At 38.2% G+C, this 26,442-nt stretch overlaps 1 protein-coding gene across 5 annotated transcripts in view; it reads left to right on the top strand.

The window, feature by feature from the left end:
* The window catches only part of MEAF6 (MYST/Esa1 associated factor 6), a 36,887-nt gene extending 10,894 nt beyond the window's left edge, over nt 1-25,993 (top strand). Inside the window, exons 3-9 of one of the 5 annotated variants that reach the window (XR_011649694.1) lie at nt 563-650; nt 816-861; nt 17,673-17,865; nt 21,034-21,063; nt 21,169-21,226; nt 21,856-21,889; nt 22,379-25,993. Coding sequence is in view for 3 of the 5 variants with exons in the window: in XM_004472264.4 (XP_004472321.1) it covers nt 563-650; nt 816-861; nt 17,673-17,865; nt 21,034-21,063; nt 21,856-21,889; nt 22,379-22,387 (400 nt within the window). In the remaining 2 variants the exon portion in view is untranslated. Of the gene's footprint in view, nt 1-562; nt 651-815; nt 862-17,672; nt 17,866-18,465; nt 18,601-21,033; nt 21,064-21,168; nt 21,227-21,855; nt 21,890-22,378 lie in introns of those variants that run through there. The other 4 variants (XR_011649695.1, XM_004472264.4, XM_004472265.4 and 1 more) reach the window with 4 other exon arrangements.
* The last annotated feature ends 449 nt before the right edge of the window (nt 25,994-26,442 follow it).

Genomic DNA, 26,442 nt, shown 5'->3' on the forward strand with positions numbered 1-26,442 from the left:
TCTCTGTTGTCCACCCCTTCCCCTCTGGGCATATAAGTGTGGCTGTAGATTTCCACTTCTCTGGGTAATTGTGTGTCTTAGGTTATGTCCCTCCCAGTTTTGGCAGGCTTTCCATACTTCTGTGTGTGTATGTATTCCTTCTGAATAAATTTGTTGTCTATATAAAACTGTATAAATGTTTTGCCTTTCTTTCCCAGTATGTTTTCACTTAATCTTTATCTGGCTTCCTTTTTGTCTTTTTAACGCTTTTTTCTTTCCCCTGCTCTTCCTTCTTCTTTTCCTCTTTCTCTTTCCTTTCTGTTAAATGAATTTTTATATTCCTTGTTCTTGATTGTGAAAACAGGTAAACTGAGTGTTTTTTGTTTTTCAAAGAAAGAAATCTGATCTGAAATTAACTCTTTCTTGTGAGTGGCCTGTAATTGTGGTAGCATTCCTGTGTGGAACTTGGTAGGAAAAAAAAAAGAGTTCCTTATACCTGCCTGAGGCATCCCCAGCTTGAACCATAGATGTTTATAATGAGTTTATAATGGTGTCTATAATGAGTTTCTTCTGTGTGTTTTAGAAACTCCAATAGCAAAAATGATCGAAGAAACCGGAAGTTTAAGGAAGCTGAGCGGCTCTTCAGTAAATCCTCAGTTACTTCAGCAGCTGTAAGTGAGGTAGAGGGGGCAGAGGGTATCTTTCTGTTGCCCATTGTTAAGGACGACCACAGTTCCATTTCTGTGAGTTTTCTCTTCCCTTTCTGCCCTTGCTATGTGAGTGCTCACCTGAGATGTACGATAATTTTTCTGGTAACTGGTGGCTTTTTCTTTTAGGCAGTAAGCGCATTGGCGGGAGTTCAGGATCAGCTCATTGAAAAGAGTAAGTTAATTTTCCACTTTTTTCATCAGTTTATTTTTAAGCTAACATCATTCCTATATTTAAGTCCTATCTAACCGTGTATCTGAGAACTGCACCTATTATACTCCTGCCTCTTCTTTCTAGAAGTCAGGAACCCTTCTGAGTATCCCTGATCATGTCTGACTTTTCAGGAAGAAGCTATCATGTCCTTCCTGCCTCTTATTTCACACAGAGATTGACTTTAGCTGCTCAGAGACAGGATATGTTATCACTTTTCAACCTCCACAAATTTTATAAAATCTTAGGGAATACCCTCCCCTCCAACTTTTAAAACATAAAAAATAAACTCTTACTATTTCACACATACCTAATAAATCCTAAAGAATCCATTATCCAACTTCAATAATTGTTTTTAGGAAATTCTGTGCCTTTAAATAGACTGTGCCTGTGTGTTCCTAAATATAAAATGGAGATCAGATAGTATTTATTTTGCAGATTAATTAATTATATCATTCTGTATATGTAAACCATACAGTAATTTTTTATTCTGATCTGCACATTTTCTTCCTGAGTCAGACTCTGTATAGCTGTATTGGACAGTCTCTCAGTGCATTGGAGCATTTTGAAATACAACCTTTCTTTGCACCATAACCTATACTTTCAGGTGGTATAGCTTGTTACGGAAACCATTCTTTCGTTTGCATTGAGGCAGTGGTTTGAATGGGATTTTGGTAGTTTGAGAATTAGAAATACTCAGTGACTTCAATTATTATCTCTGTATGGATTTCTAAATCTCTGACTCCATCCCTAATCTTTTTCCTGAATTTTAATCATACATTTCCTTCTAGATATTTCCATTCAGATGTCAAACTCAAACAATTGGTCTAAAACCAGACTGTTCCATTTCCTTCAAAACATGTCTGCCCAATTTTTCTGTTATCGTACTTCTGTTCTCCCTCATTCTAAACTTTGTAGGCATTTTTTACTCCTTTCTCCACAATCTAATCAATCATATCAAGCCCTTTTCATTTCTCTTTCACTGTGACTCTCAACCAAATCTTATTTCTTTTCAATTGTACCACCACTACTATAATGTAGAGCCATATCATCTCCTCTGTGGAGTAATGAGACTGGTTAAGGAACATCCTGGACCTCACTTCTTTGAGTTAAGATGGAATGACTTTCTGTTCAGGCAGGTGTCCTTGTCTGATGCCTCAGTTTTCATGAGAGCCTTTAATCCTGCCCTTGTCTTATGGCTCTGTACCTGACTACCCACATGGAATAACTGAACCTAGGTATTTGTAGAGAAGGGACTCTTAAAGTCATTGCTTTCAAGTGAGACAAAACGTATGTATTAAAGATTTTCTAAAGCACATACAGGCCATCCATTCCTCTAAAATCTTCCCCCTGCCTTGAGCCACACCCCTGGAATGCATCATATTGGTATTCTTTGGTCTTTCCCATAAAGTTACTATTGCTAGATTAGACTTTGGTCCTGTAAAATGTGTTTAAGAGGATGTTGCCGGGAAGCGGACTTGGTCCAGTGGTTAGGGCGTCTGTCTACCACATGGGAGGTCTGCAGTTCAAACCCCGGGCCTCCTTGACCCGTGTGGAGCTGGCCCATGCATAGTGCTAATGTGCGCAGAAGTGCCGTGCCATGCGCGGGTGTCCCCGGTGTAGGGGAGCCCCACGGGCAAGGAGTGCGCCCTGTAAGGAAAGCCGCCCGCACGAGAGAAAGTGAAGCCTGCCCAGGAATGGCGCCGCCCACACGGAGAGCTGACACAACAAGATGATGCAACAAAAAGAAACACAGATTCCCGTGCCGCTGACAACAGCAGAAGGGGACAAAGAAGAAGACACAGCAAATAGACACAGAGAACAGACAACTGGGGCGGGGGGGGCGGGGGGATGGAGGGGGAAGAGAAATAAATAAATCTTTAAAAAAAAAAAAAAGATGTTGCTGATACTTTTTATAATCATTACCAAATATCCTCTCCTTTAGGAACAATTGTTTCCCTTAACACCTGATTGGTTTTTACTGAAAATCTTGTAATTGACTCTTTCCCTCTTTGTATGGGTGCTAAAATGCTTAAGCCAACTTTGTGGTTCTCTGTTTGAGTGAAATAGGGATATGTAGCATGCATTTTGGGAATGAATTTTAGTGCTGCAGCCAATTCTTTTCTTCTATTTCTCTTTGCTTTCCTTTTCTAGTTTTAAATTTATTTCATTGGGTTTTATTTAATGAATCTTGGTACCCTTGAATTCTTTTCAGTATAATGCAGAGTATAGAGAATTACTTATCTGTTGGAGTTCAAATTACCATTAATTCAAATGGTGAGAGCCTCTTTAAAGTAATCTTCCTGCATTATATCTCACCATCTACACTATCGCCTACCATAGCTATTTTTTAAGATTTTATTTTTGTCTTGTTTTTCTGCAGTTCCCTACGATATCTCTGAGTATGGATTTCTTTTTATATATCTGGCTTATTGAACTTCTTGAAACTGGTTTGGTATTTTTCATCAGTTCTGAAAAATTCCCAGGTATTATTTCCTCTCCCATTCTCCTTCTCCTCTTCTTCTGGTACTCTGGCTTAATGTATGTCTAACCCTCTCTTTGTATCTTTTAGGTCTTTTACCATCTCTTCTGTATCTTCTACCCTTTTGTTTCTTCATGCTGCAATCTTAATGGGTTTTTTCCTAATCTACCTACCAGTTTGCTGATTCTTTGGTCCTCTGTGATCTGGTGTTAAACATTGCCAGTTTAAAAAGTTTTGTTATTGTATTTTTTTTGCCTTTATTTATTTTTTTAATCAGAGAAGTTACGAGCTTACAAAATAATTATGCATGATGTGCAGAATTCCCATATATCACCCCTCCACCAAAACCTTACATTATTGTGGAACATTTGTTACAGATTATGGAAGGAAATAATCAGGCTGTTACTACTAACTGTGGTCCATAGCATACAGTTGGTATATTTTTTCCATACATCCCCTATTATTATTATTTTTTTAAAGATTTACTTATTTTTATTTATTTCTCTCCCCTTGCCTGCCCCCCCCCCCCAGTTGTGTGCTTTCTGTGTCCACTTGCTGGGTGTTCTTCTGTGACCGCTTCTATCCTTATCAGCGGCACTGGGAATCTGTGTTTCTTTTGTTGTGTCATCTTGTTGTGTCAGCCTTCCATGTGGGTGGCACCATTCTTGGGCAGGCTGCACTTTCTTTCGTGCTGTACAGCTCTCCTTACGGGGCGCACTCCTTGCACGTGGGGCTCCCCTATGCGGGGCACAACCCTGCCTGGCAGGGCGCTCCTTGCACGCATCAGCACTACCCATGGGCCAGCTCCACATGGGTCAAGGAAGCCCGGGGTTTGAACCGCGCATCTCCCATGTGGTAGACGGATGCCCTATCCACTGGGCCAAGCTGCTTCCCCATCCCCTATTATTAACACTAATTATTAGTGTTCTACATTTGTTATAGTTCATGAGAGAACACTCATGAATTTGTACTATTAACTACAGTCCATCTTCTACCACATGGTTCACTGTGTTATACAGTCCCATGCGTTGTACTCTATATCCAAAGTGTATACTCAGTGGCTCTCACTTTCATCACAGAGATGTACAGTCATTGCCCCAGTAAACTTTTGAATGTTTTCTTTAGTCCAAAAGAAAAAAATCCCATACCCATACCCTCATTATTGACATTTAGCCTTGTTATAGTGCTTTCTTTGACATTGATGCAAGAATACTACAATATTGCTGTTAACTATAGTCTGTAAGTTACATTAATTGTATTTTTCCCATGCAGCACCACCTTGTAATAGTGATGGGCATTTGTTCCAGTTCATAGTAGAACATTCCTATATTTGTACTATTAACCACAATCCTCATCCACCTCGCGGTTGTTATTGTATTTTTAATTTATAGAAACTCTATGACCTTCTTTTTAAAATCTGCTATGAAATATTTTAGTGGTTTTCTCTGATTATTTTTGAACTCGTATTTTATTTCTTAAGCGTAGTAAACATAGTTGTCCTATAATCTCTGTAGTTCTTTAAGGGCCTGTGTATGAGTCAGCCAAAGGGGTGCTGATGCAAAATATCAGAAATTGGTTGGTTTTTATAAAGGGCATTTATTTGGGATAAGAACTTATAGTTACCAGGCCATAAACCATAAGCTACTTCCCTCACCAAAGTTTATTTCCACATGTTGGAGCAAGATGGCTGCTGACTTCTGTGAGGGTTCAGGCTTTCCAGGTTCCTCTGGGCTCAGCTCTTCTGTTTCCTCCACAATGTCAGCTGTAGACTACAAGACTCTCTAGGCTTTGCCTCTCTCCACAAGGTCAGCTGTAGACTATCAGGTGAACAGCTCTGTCTCTTTCCCCAGGGCTCCAGCTTAAGACTTCAGCATCAAACTCCAACATCAAAACTCCAACATTAAGAACCCTCGACTCTGTTCTTTGTCATGCCTTTTATCATGCCCCACCAAGGGGTGGGGACTCAATGCCCTAATTATAACAATCATGTCCAGATACAGATCAGATTACAAACATAATCCAATATTTCTTTTTGGAATTTATCAATAATATCAGACTGCTACAGCCTGTTTGTGTTATCTGTTGTTTCTGCTGGTTATTACTTTAAAATCTAATTTTCCTGTGTGCTTGGTTATCTTTTGCTATATATTGGTTTTGTACTTAAAAGTATTTGTAGGAATAATTTGAGGGCTGGGATGAAGGTACCTTCTTCCAGAGAAGACTTATGTTTGTTTCTGTCAAGTGTTTGGACCTCTTTACCCAGGTTCAAGGTTTGAAGTTCCCTGAAAGACTCAGGTGATTGAAACCAAGCCTTAATTCCGTTAGAGGAATGGTCTCCTTCTACCTTTCACTTCTTTTTCTTTCTACAGAATTCGTCCAATGTCTCAGAATTCATGTATATCCAATCTTGTGGAATGAATTCTGTATTTCAGTGCCTTTGATTGCAATGAAGGCAAATATTCTTTTCTCTTGGAATTTTGATTTGTATATTCTTAGATCCTCAAGGATTTTGGAGTTTTGCATTTCTGACATTTTTATTTCAAACCACTCTGAAAATTTTCCTCAAAAAATGCGTTACTTTCTGCTTTTTTTATTTCATATATCCCAAATTAAAATGATAGCGTGGATTAGCATGGTCCCCAGCGGGGAATTTTATGCAGATTTGTAAAGCATTATGTATTTTTGTAAAAATAATAAAGTAAAAGAAAAACCAAACAAGACCTATTAATCCAGTTTCCTATCTAGCACAGTCACCACTGTTTGTTTTACCAGTCTTCTCTGAAGCTTTCATCAAACCAAATCTCTCTTCAGCCTTTGCATCATGTCAGTGGGTAAGTAAATGACAGCATTGAAACATTGTTCTGAATATCTGTCCTTGCTCCTTTAAATGTCAGAAGGTGTTGCCTTGACAATATTTAATATCAATCCCTTTCTTTTAATAAGTAAATTGTCTTATTTGTAGATTTGTTAAACTTAGTCAAAATCTGACATTTTTTTGCTTCAAAAATGAGTTGCTCATTCTTATGTCTATAAGAAACAAATATGTATCTTTCCACAATAGCAGCATTATAAGATTGACTAATTGACTTGTTGCTACACTTTAAAATGTTGTTACGCGCCTATTCTTCGATTACTACTCTTTTGCCTTCATGAAGCAAGGAAATTTATTCTCATTTTGTGGTCTCACTTCGTATTTTAATAGTTTTTATATGATCTCCCAGTCTCCAATCCCTTTTATAAACTGCTTGTAGCCTAATAATCTTAAAACACAGGTTTGTACAGAGAATTCAGTAAATATTCATTTTTAATGTTCACTCCTGTATTCAGAAATTCTTGGTGGCTTCCCCTTATTTTGTCCTCCTAACAACCATTTTGCTACAGTCTACAGTTCATTTAGACTTTGACTTGTATGTTCTTAGAACTCAAGGATATTAGGATTTGAACACTTAATGTGTTCCATACACTAAGCAAACACCTTACTTGGCATTATCTCATTTAATCCTTAGGACTATACCTTGAAGATGGGTATAGATTATAACATCCATGAAAATAGAGAACTTTGCTGTAGCCCTAGTGTCTAACCTAATGCCTAATCCATTCAAGATATTCATAAATTTTGACATATGATGCAAAAATTTGTATTTTAAAAATGAGGAGACAGGCTCAGAAAATTTTAAGCAACAAGTCTATTTTCTGAGCCATCACCTCATACCACCCCCATCCCCAAAAATCCCTTGGCCAGACACATTAATACATATGTAAAATACCTAGTACAGCACCTGACTTGTAGTAAGGACCATATGTGTCCTTACTACACATGTGGTCCTCGTGTTATCATCTCATTCTTTTTTTAAAAAATGAATTTACTTTTAGTTGTGGTAAAATATACTTAACATAATTATCATTTTAACTGGACAATTCTTTGACATTAAGTACATTGACAATACTGTGTAACTTTTACCACTAAAATTTCTAGACTATTTCATTATCCCAAACCAAAAGTCATACTCATTTAGGAATAGCTCCCCATTCTCCCCCCACCCCAACCCTGGTTACCACTTTCTGCTTTCTGTCTCTATGAATTTGCTTCGTCAAAGTATTTCGTATAAGAGAAGTCATTCAATATTTGTCCTTTTGTGTCTGGCTTATTACACTCAACATGATGTCTTCAGGGTTCATCCATGCTGTAGCATGTACCCGCACTTCACTGCTTTTTATGACTGAATGGTATTCCATTGTACAGATACCAAATTTTGTTTATATAATTTGAATATCTTCTCTGGAAAAATGTCCATTCAGATCCTTGGCCCATTTTTTAACTGGATTGCTTGTCCTTTTATTGTTGAGTTGTAGAAGTTCTTTATATGTTTGGAACATTATGTTAAACTCATACAAGATATATGGTTTCCATATATTTTCTCGCATTCTCTTGGTTTTCTTTTTACTTTTTTTTTTCTCCTTATTTCTTCCCCTTCCCATCCCCCTCCATTGTCTGCTCTCTGTGTGTTTTTCTGTGTCTGTTGAATTCTCAATTAGGCAGCTCTGGGAACCCATCCTGGGACCTTCTGGAGCGGGAGAGAGGTGATCATTCCCTTGCGCCACCTCAGCTGTCTAGTTCGCTGCATTTCATATTGTCTCTTCTCTGTATCTCTTGTTTGTTGTGTGATTTTGTTGCACCAGGCGGCACCACTCCTGGGCAGTCTGCACTCCTGCACAGGGCTGCATTCCTTGCACGGGGGCCACTCCTTGCGTGGGGTGACATTCCTTGCACGCAGCAGCATTCTGCATGGGCCAGCTTGCCACATGGGCCAGGAGACCCTGGGTATTGAACCCTGGACCTCCTATATGGTAGGCGGATGCTCTATCAGTTGAACCACATCCGCTTCCCTCTTTTTACTTTCTTGATTATGTCCTTAGATACACAAAAGTTTTTAATTTTGATGAAGTCTAATTTTTCTTTTGTTGCTCATGATTTTAGTATAAAATCTAAAAATCCATTCCCTACTACAAGGTTCTAAATACACTTCCCTATATTTTCTTGTATTTAAGTCTTTGAACCATCTTGAATTAAATTTTTGTATATGGTGAGAGGTAAGGGTCTACATTCAATCTTTTTTTTTTTATTTTAAGATTTTTATTTATTTTTTAATTTCCCCCCCCCTTACCTCTATCCTGCCCTGTTCTTTTTGCTGTCTGTGTTGTCTTCTTATTTTCTCTCCTCTAGGATTCACCAGGATTTGATCCTGGAGACCTCTGATGGGGAGAGAGGTTCCCTGTCAGCTGCACCACTTAAGTTCCTGGTCTCTGCTGTGTTTCACCTTGACTCTCCCCTTCATCTCTCTTGATGCGTCATCATTGTACTGCTTGACTCACTTGCACAGGGCACTGGCTCACCACACAGGCATTCATGCGGGCACTGGCTCACCACGTGGGCACTCATGTGGGCACTGGCTTGCTACGCGGGCACACTTTCTCTTTTTCACCAGGAGGCCTCAGGAATTGAACCCAGGTCCTCCCATATGGTAAGCAGAAGCTCTATCACTTGAGCCACATACACTTCCTCTCATTTACTCTTTTGCATGTGGTTTTCCAGTTGTCCAGTGCCGTTTCTTGAAGAGACTATTATTTCCCCACTGAATGGACTTGATACCCTTTTTGAAAATCAACTTACTATAAATGTGTGGATTTATCTCTGGACTCTCAAGTCTCTTCCATTGGTCTAAATGTCTTATCCTTATGCTAGTACCACAGTGTTTTTTTGTTTTGTTTTGTTTTAAGATTTATTCACAACCCCCCCCCCCCCCCATTTTTGTGCCCACTGTCTACTGTGTGTTCTTCTGTGTCTGCTTGTCTTCTCTTTAAGCAGCACCAGAAACTGATCCTGGGACCTTCTGGAGTGGGAGAAAGGCGCTCAATCCCTTGCACCACCTCAGCTCCCTGGTCTGCTGCATCTCATATTGTATCTCCTCTGTGTCTCTTTTTGTTATATCATCTTGCTGCACCAGTTAGTTCTCTGTGCGAGCCAGCACCCTGCACAGGCCAGCACTCTGCATGGGCCAGCTTGCCTTCACCAGGAGTCCCTGGGAATTGAACCCTGGACCTCCTCTGTGGTAGATGGAAGCCCAATTACTTGAGCCACATCTGCTTCCCAACACACTGTTTTGGTTTTTTCTTAAAGATTTATTTATTTATTTATACCCCTACCCCCATCCCCATTGTCTGTTCTCTGCATCCATTTGCTGTGCTTTTTTCTGTGTCTACTTATCTTTTCTTTAGGCAGTACTGGGAACTGATCCTGGGACCTTCTGGAGTGGGAGAAATGTGCTCAATCTCTTGTACCACCTCAGCTCCCTGGTCTGCTGCATCTCATACTCTCTCTCCTCTGTGTCTCTTTTTTTGTGTGTCATCTTGCTGCACCAGCTCTCTGCTCAGGACAACTTGCCGTGCTGGCAGACACTCTTGTGCAGGCCAGCACTCCGTGGGACCAACTCACCATGTGGGCCAGCTTGCCTTCACCAGGAGGCCTGAGAATTGAGCCCTGAACCTCCCATACAATAGACAGGAGCCCAGTTGCTTGAGCCACATCCACTTCCCAACCACCCTGCTTTAATAGCTTTGTAGTAAGTTTTTAAATCAGGAAGTGTGAGTCCTCAAGTTTTGTTCTTTTTCAAGGTTGTTTTGGCTATTCAGGACGCCTTGTAAATCCATATGAATTTGAGGGTCACATTTCTGCAAAAATGACTGCTAGAAATTTGATAGGGATTGCATTGAATTTGTGAATCACTTTAGTTAGTATAGACATCTTAATCTTTTTGAGCCCATGAACATGAAATGTCTTTCCATTTACTTAGGTCTTCTTTAATTTCTTTCAGCAATGTTTTGTTGTTTTCAGTGTACAAGTCTTGGTTTACCTCCTTGATTAAATTTTATTCTTTTAGATGGTTTGTAAATGGAGCTGTTTTCTTGATTTCCTTTTCAAATTTTCAGTATTGGTATATAGAAACCTAAATGATACAAGCTGACTTCTTGTATTCTTGTATCCTGCAGCTTTGCAAAATTTATTAGTTCTAGTAATTTTCTTATAGATTTTTTGGGATTTTCTACATATAGGATCATGTCATCTGCAAATAAGGAAAATTTGACTTCTTCCTTTGCAATTTGGATGCCTTTTATTTCTTTTTCTTGCCTGAGTGCTTTGGCTAGAACATCCACTACAATTGAATAATAGTGATGACTGTGGGCATCCTTATCCTGTTGCTGATTTTAGAGAAAGGTTTCAATCTTTTACCGTTGATTATATTTGTCATGGTTTTTTAAATAAATGCCCTTTATCATGTGGAGAAAGTTCCCTTGTATTCCTAGTTTTCTGAGTGTTTTTATCATGAAAGGATGTTGGATTTTCTAAATGCTTTTTCTGTATTAATTGAGATGATCATGTGTTTTTTTCCCCCCTTTATAACATTAGTGTATTGTATTTCATTGATTGATTTTCGTATGTTGAACCATCCTTGCATTCCTGGAATAAATCCCAGTTGGTCATGGTGTATAATCCTTTCAATATAGTACTGGATTTTAGTTTGCTAGTATTTTGTTGAGGATTTTTGCATCAACATTCATAAGGAATATTGGTCTGTAATGATCTTTTCTTGTGTTTTCTTTATTTGGGTTTGGTGTCAGAATAATGCTGGCCTCATAGAATGAATTAGAAAGTAATCCCTCTTTTGTTTTTTGGAAGTCTGAGAAGGATTGGTGTTAAATTTTCTTTAAATGTTTGGGAGAATTCAGCAGTCAATCCATCCAGTCCTGGACTTTTCTTTGTTAGTAGAAATCTCTTTGTTATAGGTCTGTTGAGATTTTCTATTCCTTCTTGTGTTAGACTAGGCAATCTGTATGTTTCAAGGAATTTTCTAATTACTTATCATATGCCAACAAATTATAAAATTATGTAATTGTTCATAGTACCGTCTTATAATCCTTTTTATTTTTGTACTGTTGGTAGTAATGTCCCCCTCTTTTATTCCTAATTTTAGTTATTTGTATCCTTTTTCTTTGTCATTCTGGCTAAAAGCTTGTCAATTTTATTGATCTTTTCGAAAAACCAACTCTTGGTTTTATTGATTTTCTCTGCTGTTTTTCTGTTCTCAATTTCACTTATCTCTGCTCTAGTCTTTACTATTCCATTCCTTCTAATAACTTTGTGTTTAGTTTCTTCTCTTGTTCTTGTTTCTTTAGGTGTGAAGTTAGATTATTGATTTGTGATCTTTCTTCTTTTTTTTTTTTTTTTTAGGAGGACTGGGGATAGAACCCAGGGCCTCGTATATGGGAAGCAGGCACTTAATCACTGAGGTAGACCTGCTCCTCTTTTCTTCTACTTTTTAAAAATGTAGGCAATTTAAGAATTACAAATGTCCCCCTGAACACTGCCTTCATGGCATCCCATAAGTTTCAGTATGCTCTGTTTTTGTGTTTTGTTCTGCCTTGTTTTTGTCTCAAGATATTTCCTAATTTTGTTTATGATTCCTTCTTTGATAACATTTTTTTAATCTGAAAAATATCCCATATGTGGTTGTGTCCTTCTCTGTTGGTGATTATTCATATTATTTCCATTTTTTCCCCTTTTAAATAATGCCACCGTAAACTTCTATGTACATATATGCCCTTTGGTAAAGGAATTTTGATTTTTTAAAAATTCTATTAAGGTAAATTTTGGATCTACACAAATATATGCAGAATAAAATAATGAACCCCCATATACCTGTCACCCTGCACCAACAACCGTCAAAGCATGGCCAGTCCTGCCCTTTGAATACCACATCCATTTTCCTCCCAACCTGTCATATCATTTTTAAGCAAATCCCAGATAGTGTACAATTTTTTTGGTGTACGTGTTTCAGAGTGTATTTCTAAATGATAAACTCTTAACATTGTTTAAAAAAATAAAAAAACTTTCTTAATATCAAATATCCAGGCAGTGTTTAAATTTCCAGTTGTCTCATAAATATCCTAAATGAGTATTTTTTATGGTTTAAAAAAGAATTAGAATCCAAATAAGGTTTTTTTTTTTTTCAGATTTATTTTTTATTTATTTCTCTCCCCTTCCCACCCCCCACCCCAGTTGTCTGTTCTCTGTGTCCATTTGCTGCGTGTTCTTCTTTTTTGTCCGCTTCTGTTGTTGTCAGTGGCACAGGAATCTGTGTTTCTTTTTGTTTCATCATCTAGCTGCGTCAGCTCTTTGTGTGTGCGGCACCATTCCTGGTCAGGCTGCACTTCATTTTGCGCTGGGCAGCTCTCCTTACAGGGTCCACTCCTTGTGCATGGGGTTCCCCTATGTGGGGGGCACCCCTGCGTGTCAGGGCACTCCTTGTGCACATCAGCGCTGCGCGTGGGCCAGCTCCACACGGGTCAGGAGGCCCTGGGTTTGAACCCTGGACCTCCCATATGGTAGGTGGATGCTCTATCAGTTGAGCCAAATCTGCTTCCCTGATATGTCTTTTAAATGTTTTTAATATGTAGGTTTGTGCTTATGCTCTTTTTTTTTTTCCTTTTTCTCCTTCATTTTTCTTTTCTTTTTAAAAACAGATTTATTGTGATATAATTCACATACCATGCAATTCACCCACTTACAGTGTACAATTCAATGGTTCTTGGTATATTCACAGATATATATGCAATCATTGCTACAGTCAATTTTAGAATATTTTCTTCATGTCAAGAAAGAAACCCCCGTACCCTTTAACTATCACCCTTCTAGCTCCCCTCCCCATTCTTCTTTTTTTTATTGGTTGAAGAAATCAGATTATTTTCCTTTTTCATAGTCTGAATTATGCTGTTTACTTCCCTCATGGTATAGTTTACCATGTTCCTCTGTTCTCTGTATTTCCTGAATACTGGTATTTGGATCTAAAGGCTTGATCAGATTCTGGTTTGATTTTTTTTTTTTTTTTTTTTTCCTTTTTTGACAAGAATTCTTATTCTATCAGGAGATACATGATGTCTGGTCATTCTTACTTGTGATGTTAGTAGTCCTCGTTGCCTTTACCACCAGTCTCGGTGTAGATGCATCCAGATATTCTGGTTGTCTGAAGTTCATTCCCTAATACATTCCTTAGGAAGGGCTCATGGGGCCAATATTATCCACATTCTTGCATGTTCATAATGATTTGACTGTGGCCTTTATACTTCTAAAATGATTTTTTTTCTTTCATTTCTAATTCCTGTCTGCTTGCTTTCACCTAATTTCCAAGTTTTCTGATTTACATTTATTTTTCACATCTGGAATCATTTTCTTAATTCATTTTAATTCTAACTATCAGGTTTATAGGTTCACCTGTTTGGTGGGTTGTCTTTCTGGCATTCTTTGTAGAATTGTTATTCTCTTTTTTTCTTCTGTTAATCCCATCTTTTTTTTTTTTTTGCTAATTAAAACATTTTTAATACCTTTATTCAGAAATAGTGTACTGTACAAAGTACATGCATTTATAGAGTACTGAATTGTGTGTTTTTGTGTACTCACAGGCTGATTTTTGAACAGTTTCATCCCCTCTAAAAGAAACTTTGGGCCTGTTAGCAGTCACTCCCCATCTCCCACCCACACCACAGCCCTACATCTCTATAAATTTGCCTGTTCTGGATGTCATGTAAATAGAATCATACAATATGTGGTCTTTTGTGACTGGCTTCTTTCACTAAGCATGTTTTTAAGGTCCATCCATGTTGTAGTATGTATCAGTCTTGATTTATTTTACCAAATGATATTTCATTGTATGGACGTACCACATTTTACTTACCTGTGCATCAGTTGTTGAACATTTGGGTTGTTTTCTTTTTTCGGCTATTATGAAAAATGCTGCTATATCATTCATGTCCAAGTTGTATGGATGTAAATTTTCATTTCTTTTGGACATATACTTAGAAGTGGAATTGCTGCATCATATTGGTAACTTTTTTTAAAAAAGATTTATTTATTTATTTATTTCTCTCCCCTTCCCCACCCCAGTTGTCTGCTCTCTGTGTCTAGTCACTGTGTGTTCTTCTGTGACCGCTTCTATCCTTATGTGGTAACTTATTGACGAGCGGCCAAACTGTTTTCCAAAGTGCCTGCATCATTTTTCATTCCCACCAGTAATGTTTGAGGGTTCCAGTTTTTCTATATCCTCACCAACACTTGTATTTATCTTTTTGTGTATAGTCTTCCTAATGGGTATAAAGTGGTATCTAATTGTGATTTTGATTTGCATTTCCCTGATGACTAATGATGTTTAGCATCCTTTCATGTCCTTATTAGCCATTTGTATATTTTCTTTGGAGAAATGTCTTTTCAAATCCTTGCCCATTTCTTACTATTTTTTTTTTTTTTTGTCTTTTTACTGTTTAGTTGTAAGAGTTCTTTATGTATTTTGGATACAAGTCCCTTATCAGATATGTGATTTGCAAATATTTTTTGCCTGTCTTTGGTTTGTCTTTTCACTTTCTTGATGGTATCATTTGCAGCACAAAAGTTTTTAATTTTAATGTAGTCCAATTTATGTGTTGTTTTTTTTTTGTCACTTGTGCTCTTGTGTCTAAGAAAACCCATGTCTTAACCCTTTTAAGTTTTTGATCCATTTTGAGTTAATTTTTGCGTGTTATGTGAGTTAGGAGTCTGGCGCCATTCTTTTGCATGTGGATATCCAGTTGTCCTAGTACCAGTTGTTTTGTTTGTTTGTTTTAAGATTTATTTATTTCTCCCCCCCCCCCGTTGGTCTGTTCTCTGTGTCCATTCGCTGTACCCTCTTCCTTGTCTGCCTCTGTTGTTGTCAGAGGCACAGGAATCTGTGCTGCTTTTTTTTTTCGGTGTGTCATCTTGTGGTGTCAGCTCTCTGTATGCGGAGCCATTCTTGGGGCAGGCTGCACTTTCCTTTGCGCTAGGCTGCTCTCCTCTCAGGGCGCACTCCCCGCCCGTGTGGCTCCCCTACACGGGGGACACCCCTGCGCAGCACGGCACTCCCTGCGTGCATCAGCACCACGCATGGGCCAACTCCACACAGGTCAAGGAGACCCGGGGTTTGAACCGCGGACCTCCCATGTAGTAGACGGACGCCCTAACCACTGGGCCAAGTCCACCGCCAGTACCAGTTGTTAAAAGACTATTGTTTTCCTTTGAAATTGTCTTGGATCCTTCAAAAGCAATTGACTGTAAATGTGAAGGTTCGTTTCTGGACTCGCAGGTCTATTCCACTGGTCTGTTTATGTCCATTAATCTATTTATATAGAACCCTATAGTACATTTTTTAAGTTCTTTTGCTGATTTTCATATGAAATCAGTTTTCCTGAACCTTAGAATTCTGGGCAGGATTGGTGAATATACTTTTTCTAGCTTCATAACTCTAGAACTCCCTCTCCTGTTGCTTTTCTGAAGTGTTTAAAAAAAAATTAGGGTCTCATGATTTCAGAGATCTGGCTTTGTTTCTTCTTCTTTTATTTGGGCTCTTTCCTTTATTTCTCTTATCCATGTACTGTCCAATTTGGAATCTCTTCCCAGCAGTTTCTAATACAGAGACATAAAAAGAAGATAATGCTCCCTGATCCTGCTGCCTATATAACCTCTTTTGACAAACACAGATAATGTATTTATTTAGGAACTTTCAACAGTTCAGAAAAGTGAAAGTGTTTCACCATCCTTATTTAAAGAGTTCCAGGGAAACGGACTTGGCCCAGTGGTTAGGGCGTCCGTCTACCACATGGGAGGTCCGTGGTTTGAACCCCGGGCCTCCTTGACCCGTGTGGAGCTGGCCCATGCTCAGTGCTGATGCACGACGCAAGGAGTGCCGTGCCACGCAGGGGTGTCCTTGCATAGGGGAGCCCCACGCGCAAGGAGTGTGCCCCATAAGGAGAGCCACCCAGCGTGAAAGAAAGTGCAGCCTGCCCAGGAATGGCGCCGCACACACGGAGAACTGACAAAACAAGATGATGCAACAAAAAGAAACACAGATTCCCAGTGCCTCTGACAACAACAGAAGCGGACAAAGAAGACAACGCAGCAAATAGACACAGAGAACAGACAACTGGGGCGGGAAGGAAGAGGAGAGAAATAAATAAATAAATCTTTAAAAAAAATAAAGAGTTCCAAGGAATTCCTTTCAGGAAACAAGTATGCATTTACCAAAATATGTATAATTATATTCTTAAAATACATATTTATACAAGTTATTCTTGACCTTGCTTATTTATCTAAGAGATATATTAAAATTGGGAATATGTGCCAGCTGAAGAGTATTGTTGCTGTGTCTTAAAATTTTTTTTTTTTTAAGATTTATTTTTTATTTATTTTTCTCCCTGCCCCCCCATTTTCTCCTCTCTGTGTCCATTTTGCTGTGTGTTCTTCTTTGTCCACTTGCATTATTGTCAATGGCATTGGGAATCTGTGTCTCTTTTTGTTGTGTCATCTTGCTGTGTCAGCTCTCCATGTGTGCAGCACCACTCCTGGGCAGGCTGTGTTTTCTTCACGTGGGGCGGCCCTCCTTACGGGGTGCACTCCCTGTGTGTGGGGTTCCCCTATGTGGGGGACACCCCTACGTGGCACGGCACTCCTTGCGCACATCAGCACTGCGCGTGGGCCAGCTCACCCCACGGGTTAGGAGGCTGTGGGTCTGAACTCTGGACCTCCCATACGGTAGGCAGACACTCTATCTGCTGAGCCAAAGCTGCTTCCCTTAAAGTATTCTTTTTTTTTTTTTGTCTTTATTTATTTGTTTAATGTTACATTAAAAAAATATGAGGTCCCCATATACTCCCCACCCCCCTTAAAATATTTTTAAGACTTTTCAGAATAATTCAGGAAATGGGACTCTTCCTCTTCTTGGGCTCCTTTTCCCTGATGGAAAACTTGCCTTCTTATATGGTTTGGGGAAGGAGCCAAGGCCAGCGATGGGCAATTTTCCCAGAGTCATCTTTCACCTCCTGGAGACCGATTTAATGTTTTCAGTAATGCTTTTAGTATGATTTTTAATCTCCTTAGTGTATTCTGTGTTTAACCTTTATACAATGAGGCTGTTCTGTTTCTGTGCTCCCATCTTCCTGCTGTCCTGAGATCTGTTGCCTCTAGTTACACTGTTTCAGGTTATAGGTTTTTCAGGAACTCTGATAACTTGGTTGTTTTGACTGTATCTTCTCTGTCAATTAGAATCTGTGGTCCTTGAGGATAGGGAATACTCCTTCTATATATTAGTGCTCAAAATGTCTCTCCTGGCTGACAGGCAGATTGCTTGAGGAATACTGATGATGCCTCTTGTGGACTTGTTTTTATTCTCTCCAGGGGAGCCAGGAAGTGGGACAGAAAGTGATACTTCTCCAGATTTCCACAATCAGGAAAATGAGCCCAGCCAGGAGGACCCTGAGGATCTGGATGGATCTGTGCAGGGAGTGAAACCTCAGAAGGCTGCTTCTTCTACTTCCTCAGGGAGTCATCACAGCAGCCATAAAAAACGAAAGAATAAAAACCGACACAGGTCAGTGGCAGTGATACCACTCCCCACCCTGTGAGCATCCATGCTGAAAAGTGACTTTCCTAGAATAAAAGCTTCAGGATTATTGCAAAGTATTTCTGTTGCTAATGTGAGGAAATTCCTTTGGTCCCTATGAAATGGGCCAATTTTCTCTCTAAGGGAGAATTGGCAGACATTAGTGTAACCATGAAGGAGGAACTCGTGGTATCCTTCTCTCTCTTTCCGTAGTAGGAGAATTTTATTCCATCAAAACTTTGTTCAGTGTGGTGAATTTGGAATCCTTTTAGATGAGAAAAAGGGGGAATAAAATCTGTGTTATAGTGTTTGAAAAATGCCACTGAAGCATGTTGGGAAGCTGTGAAATGGGATAAAGTCTTCTGCTTATAATCCTGATCCCTGCCTACTCTTATTCTGTTGTGGATGGAGACAACTCATTTGACAACCTTCTTTCCTTTTTAAATAGACAGTTTTGATTGCTTGTGATTTCTCTGTTTTTCTATTTCTCTGTAATATGCTGACTGCAGATATTGAGAAACGATGTAAAGTCTATAAAATATAAACATGCCTTTTTAGATAACATATGTCCACCATGTTTTTTTGCAGTGTGTAATGAGATAGGAATGACAGCAGTGGACAGAGAGGTCAGATATCACCCAGAGAGGATTTTAGCATTCACTCTGCTTGGGTTTGTATGGTAATGCTGGGACCTTATACCTAAGACAATTGGAAATCCTGTTGATATGCTCAGGGAGGGTCTTGCACATTCTCTTTCCCAGGCCTCAAACCTTCCTTGAGGCCTGGAAACCAGGATAGGCTGGCTTTTTTCCATTCCTTTTGGAAGCCTACATGCTGAGGAGGTGAAAGGGACATGCAAGAAACGGAAGGGTTCCCTGCCCTCCAGTTTGCTTCTGAATTGGGTGGCTTTGCAAATGTATAGAATATTCCTTTGTGCACCCTAAGTATGAGAATTGTTAGCTTCCTAGGCATGGCACAGAGACATAATGTGGAATTAACTCTGGTTTGAACCTCTTTAGCATCAACAGATACTTTTTCTTTTAAGAGTTTTTCTTCTTTATGATAGTGTTCTTTATATTGCAGAAATAGTATTTTTTCCAAATAGTACATAAGGACTGTAACTTGTTAACGTTTTTTTCTGCAAACCAAAAGTTACTATGCTAATATAATTGTAGTAAGAAATGGTAAAATTGCATGCCTTTTTTTTTGCTAGGGCTACTGGTTATTTGATCATTTAAATAGGACTGATGCTAACTTACCACAAACAGTAGCATAGAAACATATTCTTAACATTATTAAAATGTTTTTCAAGATAGTTAAATATGCTCTGTTTTGCTTTTATTAAATTTACTCCAGGGTCATTTTTACATAATGATTACTTCCCTATTTCAGGGTGTCTAGAGTAGAGAGGAAAATTCCTTGAAAGTTTCTATGACATTTTTTTCATTACTGATACCATATACTCTTTAGCTAGCTATCATTTATTTCAGGTAATGCCTCATATACATTAATAACATGATCAGTTGATGACTGATAAAAGAGAATTAGAGCAGCATTACCCTTAACTTTCTTCTTTTAGGTTTTTAGTACATTTCATAGAAATAGTACTTCTTCCTACCTTTTTCTCTCCTGCTGTAGGAGCTAACTCCTTCCAGAAGAATCCCAGGATTTAAAGATCTTCGATGTTATTACTTTCAAAAATAGTGTTTCCTGTTTGGAAAGCAGGATCCTGGTTTTTACAGCTGTTTTTTTATCTTCCCCCTGGTTTAATATCTGGCTGGTCTGCTCCCTTGGTCTTAGGTACTAGTGGAAATAAATGTGGTACTTTAGCAAAAAGGAATAACTTTTGAATTTGCCCTCTTCAGGAATGCGAAAAATAATATTTAGCCTTCATAAGTGAACACAGTGTTCTTATCTTTTACAAGGATATCTGAATAATAAGTAAATTCCAATGTCTTGAAAGAAAAAATGTTTAAATAATTTACGGTGTTCTTATAGGATTGTACTACTATTCCAGACTCTAGAATTCTTCTAGGTAGTTTGTGAAGTTTTGATTAGCTAGGTACACTATTTTGATTTAGTGAACAAAGTTAGACTGAAAGTGGAATATGTGGTAATTCCTGCTTTGTGTATGTACCTTATACCCTATCTTAAATGTCTTAAGTGATGCTATTGCATAAGGAATATTGAAGTTAAGCTTTCTTCCAGCTTCACTCATGCAGACATTGGCTGGGAGTTAAATTGCAGCTGTTTGCATACTATTTTTCCACCTATCTGCAGTCTGAAAGGTGGTGGAGCTTGCTAAGGAGCCAGTGTCATGCTCCAGGTTAATGTTTGCTTTGGACGTCTGCCCTGACCCTGGTCCACTAGCAGGGATGGCACGAAATGGCCTCCTCCTCTCCGCTGCTCCCGTCCAGATACCTGAGGCTTGGGATGCTTGTGGATGTCAACTTCCCTTTGTTTTAATAGGGGCTCTGCGGATGCTGGTGTTCCTTAATTGTAGCCCTGACATAAACAGCTAATTGCCATCACCAATTCAGAGGACAGAAGAATATTATTCTTCAGTTTCTGGAACAAGACTCTACCACTGAAGTTTACTCATTCAACCCTTGGCTTCTAGGATCAATGCGTAGAAAAGGGAACACATATTCCCTGGACACGTTTAGAACACACAACCTGAGTAAAAAAGTTGTACAATGTTTTCTTTCTTTTTTTTTTTTAAGGTTAGAATGTTGTCATTTCTTTGAGTAATAGATTATGCTCAGTTTTTAGTACTGTCGTCAAAGTCCTTTTCATATTATGACTAAACCCTCTCTCTCTGTTTCTTCTCATGCCCTAATTATATTTTTTCATTCAATGAAATATTTTTAAAGTTCTAACTCTGAATCTGACAGCTAATAAAAGGGCTTCAGGTTCCTATAGTTTTCTAATGTAATAACTTTTCCTTTCATGGTCTATTCTGATATGAAATCCATTAAGGAAAGAGAATCTCCTGACCCCAGTCTCTTTGGTGCTTTGATGTTTGCATTTTTATGGCTTAAGATTCTTAAAGCTGATTTTATTTCTATAAATCTTGCTAGGGTGGCTAATCAACTAATTTATTCAATTAGTATATTAATTTCTATTGCTTTCTTCCTTTCAAATGCTGCCCCTCAGCCCGTCTGGCATGTTTGATTATGACTTTGAGTAAGTTTGATTTGAATTAGTATTTGTGCTGTGTTGTTTAGTGTGTAGACACCAATATGCCTTTTTGAGACCTTTCTAACCCATAGTTTATCTGTTTAATTGTAGGTATGTATATTAGGTTAGGCTGGGAAGTTTTTTTTAAAAACAGAAAAACGTGATGGAGGTAACATTTTATTTAATAACTTAAGCAAAATTAAGTAAACTTCACTATTTTATGCATTTTAATTTCTTTTCAAATAGACAATCTTTACTTTAATTCATATTTAAATTGATTTTCTGGCTTTGCTTCATAAGGAGATTTAATAGTTTAAGATATTTTGCTTTGGAAAGATTTAAACATTGAAATTCATTTAATTTCTTTCATGCTTCATGTCCAGAAATACAAACTCCTAGTCTCTTTCCTGATTTTAATCACCTTGTGTCTCAGTAATTATCAGTGATATAGTTACAGAGCTAACACATTAACATAGAGCATGCCCTCTTAATCCAATTTCTTTAACATATAATTTTGGAATAATTTTTAAAATTTATATGACTTTCATAACTGTTGTATGTTTCTTTTTGAGTCATCTAAGTTTGCCTGGTGCCAGAAGTATCTGCTCTTATTTTTAAACTGATAACTTGTTTAGTATTATCTGGGTAAACAACTAAGTATGACATAGCCTAATGAAGAATGTGGATTTTATTTAACCAAATAGTCTTTGTTATAGCTTGTGCCCTATGCAGTAGCTGATTCTTGGGCTCTTTTTCTGTAAATTAAAATGCAAATATCTTTTATCTTTTTTACCACAGGATTGATCTGAAGTTAAACAAAAAACCACGAGCTGTAAGTATCAGCCAGGCCATTTCAGAGAGTCTTGCAATTTTGTAGATGATTAAAAAAATTCATTCTAGTCTTCAGAACTTGAGTGTTCCTAATCTGGGCCTGGGGTCACAATTTTAGTTTTAAAGTCTAGGGTGTCTGTCTGGATGCAGTTTATTTACTTTGGATGTTTTGAAGAGAGAAAGAGGTAAGTTACACACGTTTTTAGTGACGAAAAATTGCCTTTAATTAAATTAAAAAATCGTTAGTACTAGTTTATTTTTTTTAACTGGTGAACTCAGGTGGTCTAATAAGAAAAAGAATTAATGTTTCAGTCCCTTTAGAACTCAGAAGACACATTTTCAGATGTGAACTATTGTAAATTCTATTGAAATGTAGAATCTTTAGCTACAGAATAATCCCTTAGCAGAGTTATTTATGAGATTTTTTTTCTTGGGTTCAAACCACTGTTTTACTGAAAGTAAGACTGGACTTTTGTTTTTCTCTTTTTAGGACTATTAGAAGACTCATGCAGAAGCTTCCAGGCTGTAGAGCCCTGCTTCCCTTACCGACTTCACAAAGATAAACATCCCTTACCTGAATGTGTGGCCGTTCACATCTGCTTTCCCAGACCCAGTGCCTGTGACTCTGAGTAGTTGGTTCTGAAATGTGATGACGAAAGAATCATTTCTGTTAACCACATCGGATCATTTACTTTGTATCATTTTTAGTAACAAAATTGCAGGAAGACGAAGACATGGTTATAATCCCAGCAAGTTGCTAACTGGCCATTTTTCCCTTCTTGGAATGGATGCCTCCCTGCAAACTGGTTGGCATCAGCTCTATCTGTGATACCCATCCAGAAATGGTCTCTGGTTTTGTTTTATACTGAAAGTAGAATCACAAGTCACATTTCAGATGAAGTCTGTAAATATCTGGCATTTTCTTAATGTGCTTTGTGTTTTATTATTTTTTTACTATTGTTTTTATCATCTTATTTTCTTTGGGGACTTTTTAAAATGCAGTTGTACAGCTCATACCTTCCTGCTCACATATCTGAGAATCTTGTTTTGTGCAGTTGCCAATATTCTCAACTGAAAATACTTTGGGTTACCACAAATAAAATGGGGAACTTGGCTATTTTGTTTTTGCAAGGGTAAGGTAAAAAGTGTTTATTTAATAATTACCTATCTTAAATCTTTCTGAGTTGGAAGCAGTTTCATGCTCAAGGAACAGGAATAGCTGAAAATTGTGAGTTTAAATTAGCCCTTTTAAAGTAGATATTTTTATTCTTTTGTATAAATAAAATTTCACAGGCTTTGACTTCTCATACTTTACTTTTAAACTTGAGATTATTTTTCCTTTTATTTATTCATATCATGCCTTATGGATATTTCTTTTTTTTAATCTTTAATCTCATTGCTAGTACTTGCCTGATTAAATATTGCTCTAAAAAAATCACTAAGGCATATGGAAAGGCTCAAAGTTGAACCTAAAGCTGTTAAGTCCATAGTTTTTGAGCAGAGTGAAAGCTGCATCAGCAAGAGCCAGTGATGCCCAATAGACCTCCCTTCCTCACTGGGGCGGATGGGCGGAGGAACTTGCTGATACTTGTTACATGTCTCTAGAGCAGTGGTGAGTTTCCTCGGCTGCACATTGAAGTCACCTGGGAAGCTTAAAATACTTAATGCTTGGGTCCAGCCCCAGAGACTCTGACTCGGATACAGCCTAGTCACTGGGATTTCTTTCAAAGATTTCCTGGGATTCTGATAGGAAGCCAAGTGGAGAACAATGCATTATTAGGTGACTGCATGATTTGACTGAAATCCTATGTTGTGAATTGGTCTAAGAGATAAGATTTGACTCTATTTAATCATAGTCCAAATTTTTGTCAGAAAAAAATATGTTCCATTGTGAAAATATTGGTAGAGCCAAATATGGATGGCAGTCTATTATCAAAACAAGCCTACCTTGTCAGATGCACAAAAGCTTTCACTCTTGTTCTCAAATTTACTTTGTTTTTTGACTCTGTGGCTGTTTAGATGTCTTTGGCTATGTCTTTGGTAGCAAACCTCCAAATATCAAGAGTTTTTGGAGAAATAGTTTCTTATATTTAGATTGTTCTTTAAAAAGAAAGAAAAAAATCAATGGAAACCGGAAATGTTCTGTATCCTTTGTCAATTTGTCTCTTTTTTGGGAGGAAGGGGTGGGGTATGTGCCGTGTCCTAAACTCTTAGGAAGGCAAAGAACAAACCATGAAGTATTTCTGACTCTCATAATTTGACATTTGTAAGAAATCTAGTAGTAGTACTCTTAAAAAGGATGTTTTATTTATAGATATATCTATGTATTTGCACAACACCATGTGTATAGGTAATCATGGTTAAGACAGGCTGCTTGCTTGATGTTTATTCTCTCTATAAAGTTGAATCATTGATTAGGGGACTCCTGATTTTCTGTATGTTGGTCAGGCAGGCTGGAGATATTCAAGTCCTGAGGTATTGCTTTACCCAAAGGCACCAAGGGACCCCTGCCTACCATGCTTGTAATATTTATAACTTCTTCGGTTATAAACTAAGTTTGCTTGATTTTAAAGAGGAGGGAGGTAATAATTAAGTGTATCACCAATCCAGAGGACAAATGTTAACACAGAGGGAAACATTAACTTAAGTGGCAGTTGCTCTCCCAGTCCCTGTGGATAGCACGCGTTAGGGAGAGTCTGCTAGATGCCTGCATCCACGCATCTTAGCACCCATGAGTGCTCACTGAACTGGAACGACGGCCTGGACCAGGGAGTGCTGCCTTTGGGCATGGTGCCTTCACTGGTTTGGTTTGGTGCAGTCTGGTACTGTACTTTCCTTCAGATATTAGGGACAGATAATGAATTAATTTAAGCAACGAGAGCCGAATCACAAGAAGCTTTACTCTCATGGTACTTTTCCCTCCTTCCTTTTCCTGTAACCAGAGGGACAGGAGGAAATGGGAGGACCGAGGGGAGCCACAGCAGTTTAGTTCTGCCTTCTAAGTAAACTTCGTTTTTTACTTTTCTCATTTCTAATATGGGAATAGGACTTTTCTGCTCCCTTTGGTAAGACATTAAAAAAAAAAGAAAAAAAATGTCCAGCCTCTTTGTGGTTAACCTTTAATAAGCATATAAAAGGGAGGATGGTGCCTGTGAAAAGCTTCATGGGGAGTCCCAAGTACACTCTTCCTTGGGGCTGTGGAAATAATTAATCCTACTTACTTTTCAGTTTCTTAGTATTTTTTTAAATTAGAGAAGTTGTAGGTTTACAGAAAAATCATGCAGAAAATACAGAGTTCCCGTATTAATTATCACCCCACCTCCATTAACAGCATGTGTTAGGTGGTACATTCATTACAATTGATGAAAGAATGTTGTTATAACTACTAGTAACTATGGTCCATCGTTTACATTAGGGTTCACTATGATCAGATTTTTAAAAATTTCTATTCATGTAACATACATACAACCTACAACTTCCCCTTTTAAATATATTCAAATACATACTTCAGTGCTGTTAAGTTCACAATGTTGTGCTTTCCTCACTCCAAGTAGAAACTCTGTACAGTGTAACCATTAACTCCCCATTTCCTCCCCACACCCTGGCCCCTGGTAACCTGTATCCTAGTTTCTGAATGTGTGAATTTGCTTATTCTAATTAAGAAAATAGTTTGTTCTTTTTAAACATCATCAGACCCTACAAGTTGAAGGTGGAGAACAGAAGCAACCCTCAAAGGAAAGGACAAAGGGAGGAACTGCGCAGAACCGTTATGAATCTGGGCCTGGCCAGTGTGGGTTGAGAGGATGAACTTAAAAAGCTGTTGTGCTGCTTGGGACAGGCCATATATCTTAAGGGCCTTGGGAGTGCTTTAAGAAATTAGTTTGAGTTTATACCATTTGTGTGGAAGATCCTTTTCTTTGAAGGAGCAAGAAGCAGGCATCAGAATTATTTCCAATTCCAAGCTTGAGCCTTTGGATGGAGTGATATAAGTATTGTAAGTATTCTATAAAGAGTATTGGTGTGTTGACCTATGCAGTAAATAAGGGAATTAAAATAAGTGTTAAATGGCCAGAGCTTGAAAGCAGTAAATATGTTGTTTGAAACATTCTGTGACTTAGTCTGCTTTTATTCTGATTTCTTTGCTCTTCAACTTTATTCCAGATTACTGAGGCATTATAGGCTTAAAGATTGCCATCTGAGGCCCCTTTTAGGGTCTGCTGCATTGGTTTGGGTGAACTGTGAAGGAGAGGGACCCGTGCTTCTTTGCAAACATTTACTCTCCCGGGGTGGTATCATATTCTATGTATAGGAAGGCGATGTATATGTGAGGTGCAGAGCTGAGGAGAAGGGATTGAAGTGCTCATTCCTGGGTCAGTTGACATGAAATTAATGGCATCATGCCTGAATTTTAAAAGTGGTAATCTTCAGGATTTGAAAGAAAGTTTTCACTTTGAAAACACTGCTTCTGGAGAAGGAAAGTTCTCCCCACTGAAGTGGGCTGTGGTGATTTGATGCTGACCCTTGCTGCATTGGGCAGTGGCTCCCAAGAGATAA

This window comes from Dasypus novemcinctus, chromosome 9 (genome assembly GCF_030445035.2).
Source record: "Dasypus novemcinctus isolate mDasNov1 chromosome 9, mDasNov1.1.hap2, whole genome shotgun sequence".
Taxonomy (NCBI): domain Eukaryota; kingdom Metazoa; phylum Chordata; class Mammalia; order Cingulata; family Dasypodidae; genus Dasypus; species Dasypus novemcinctus.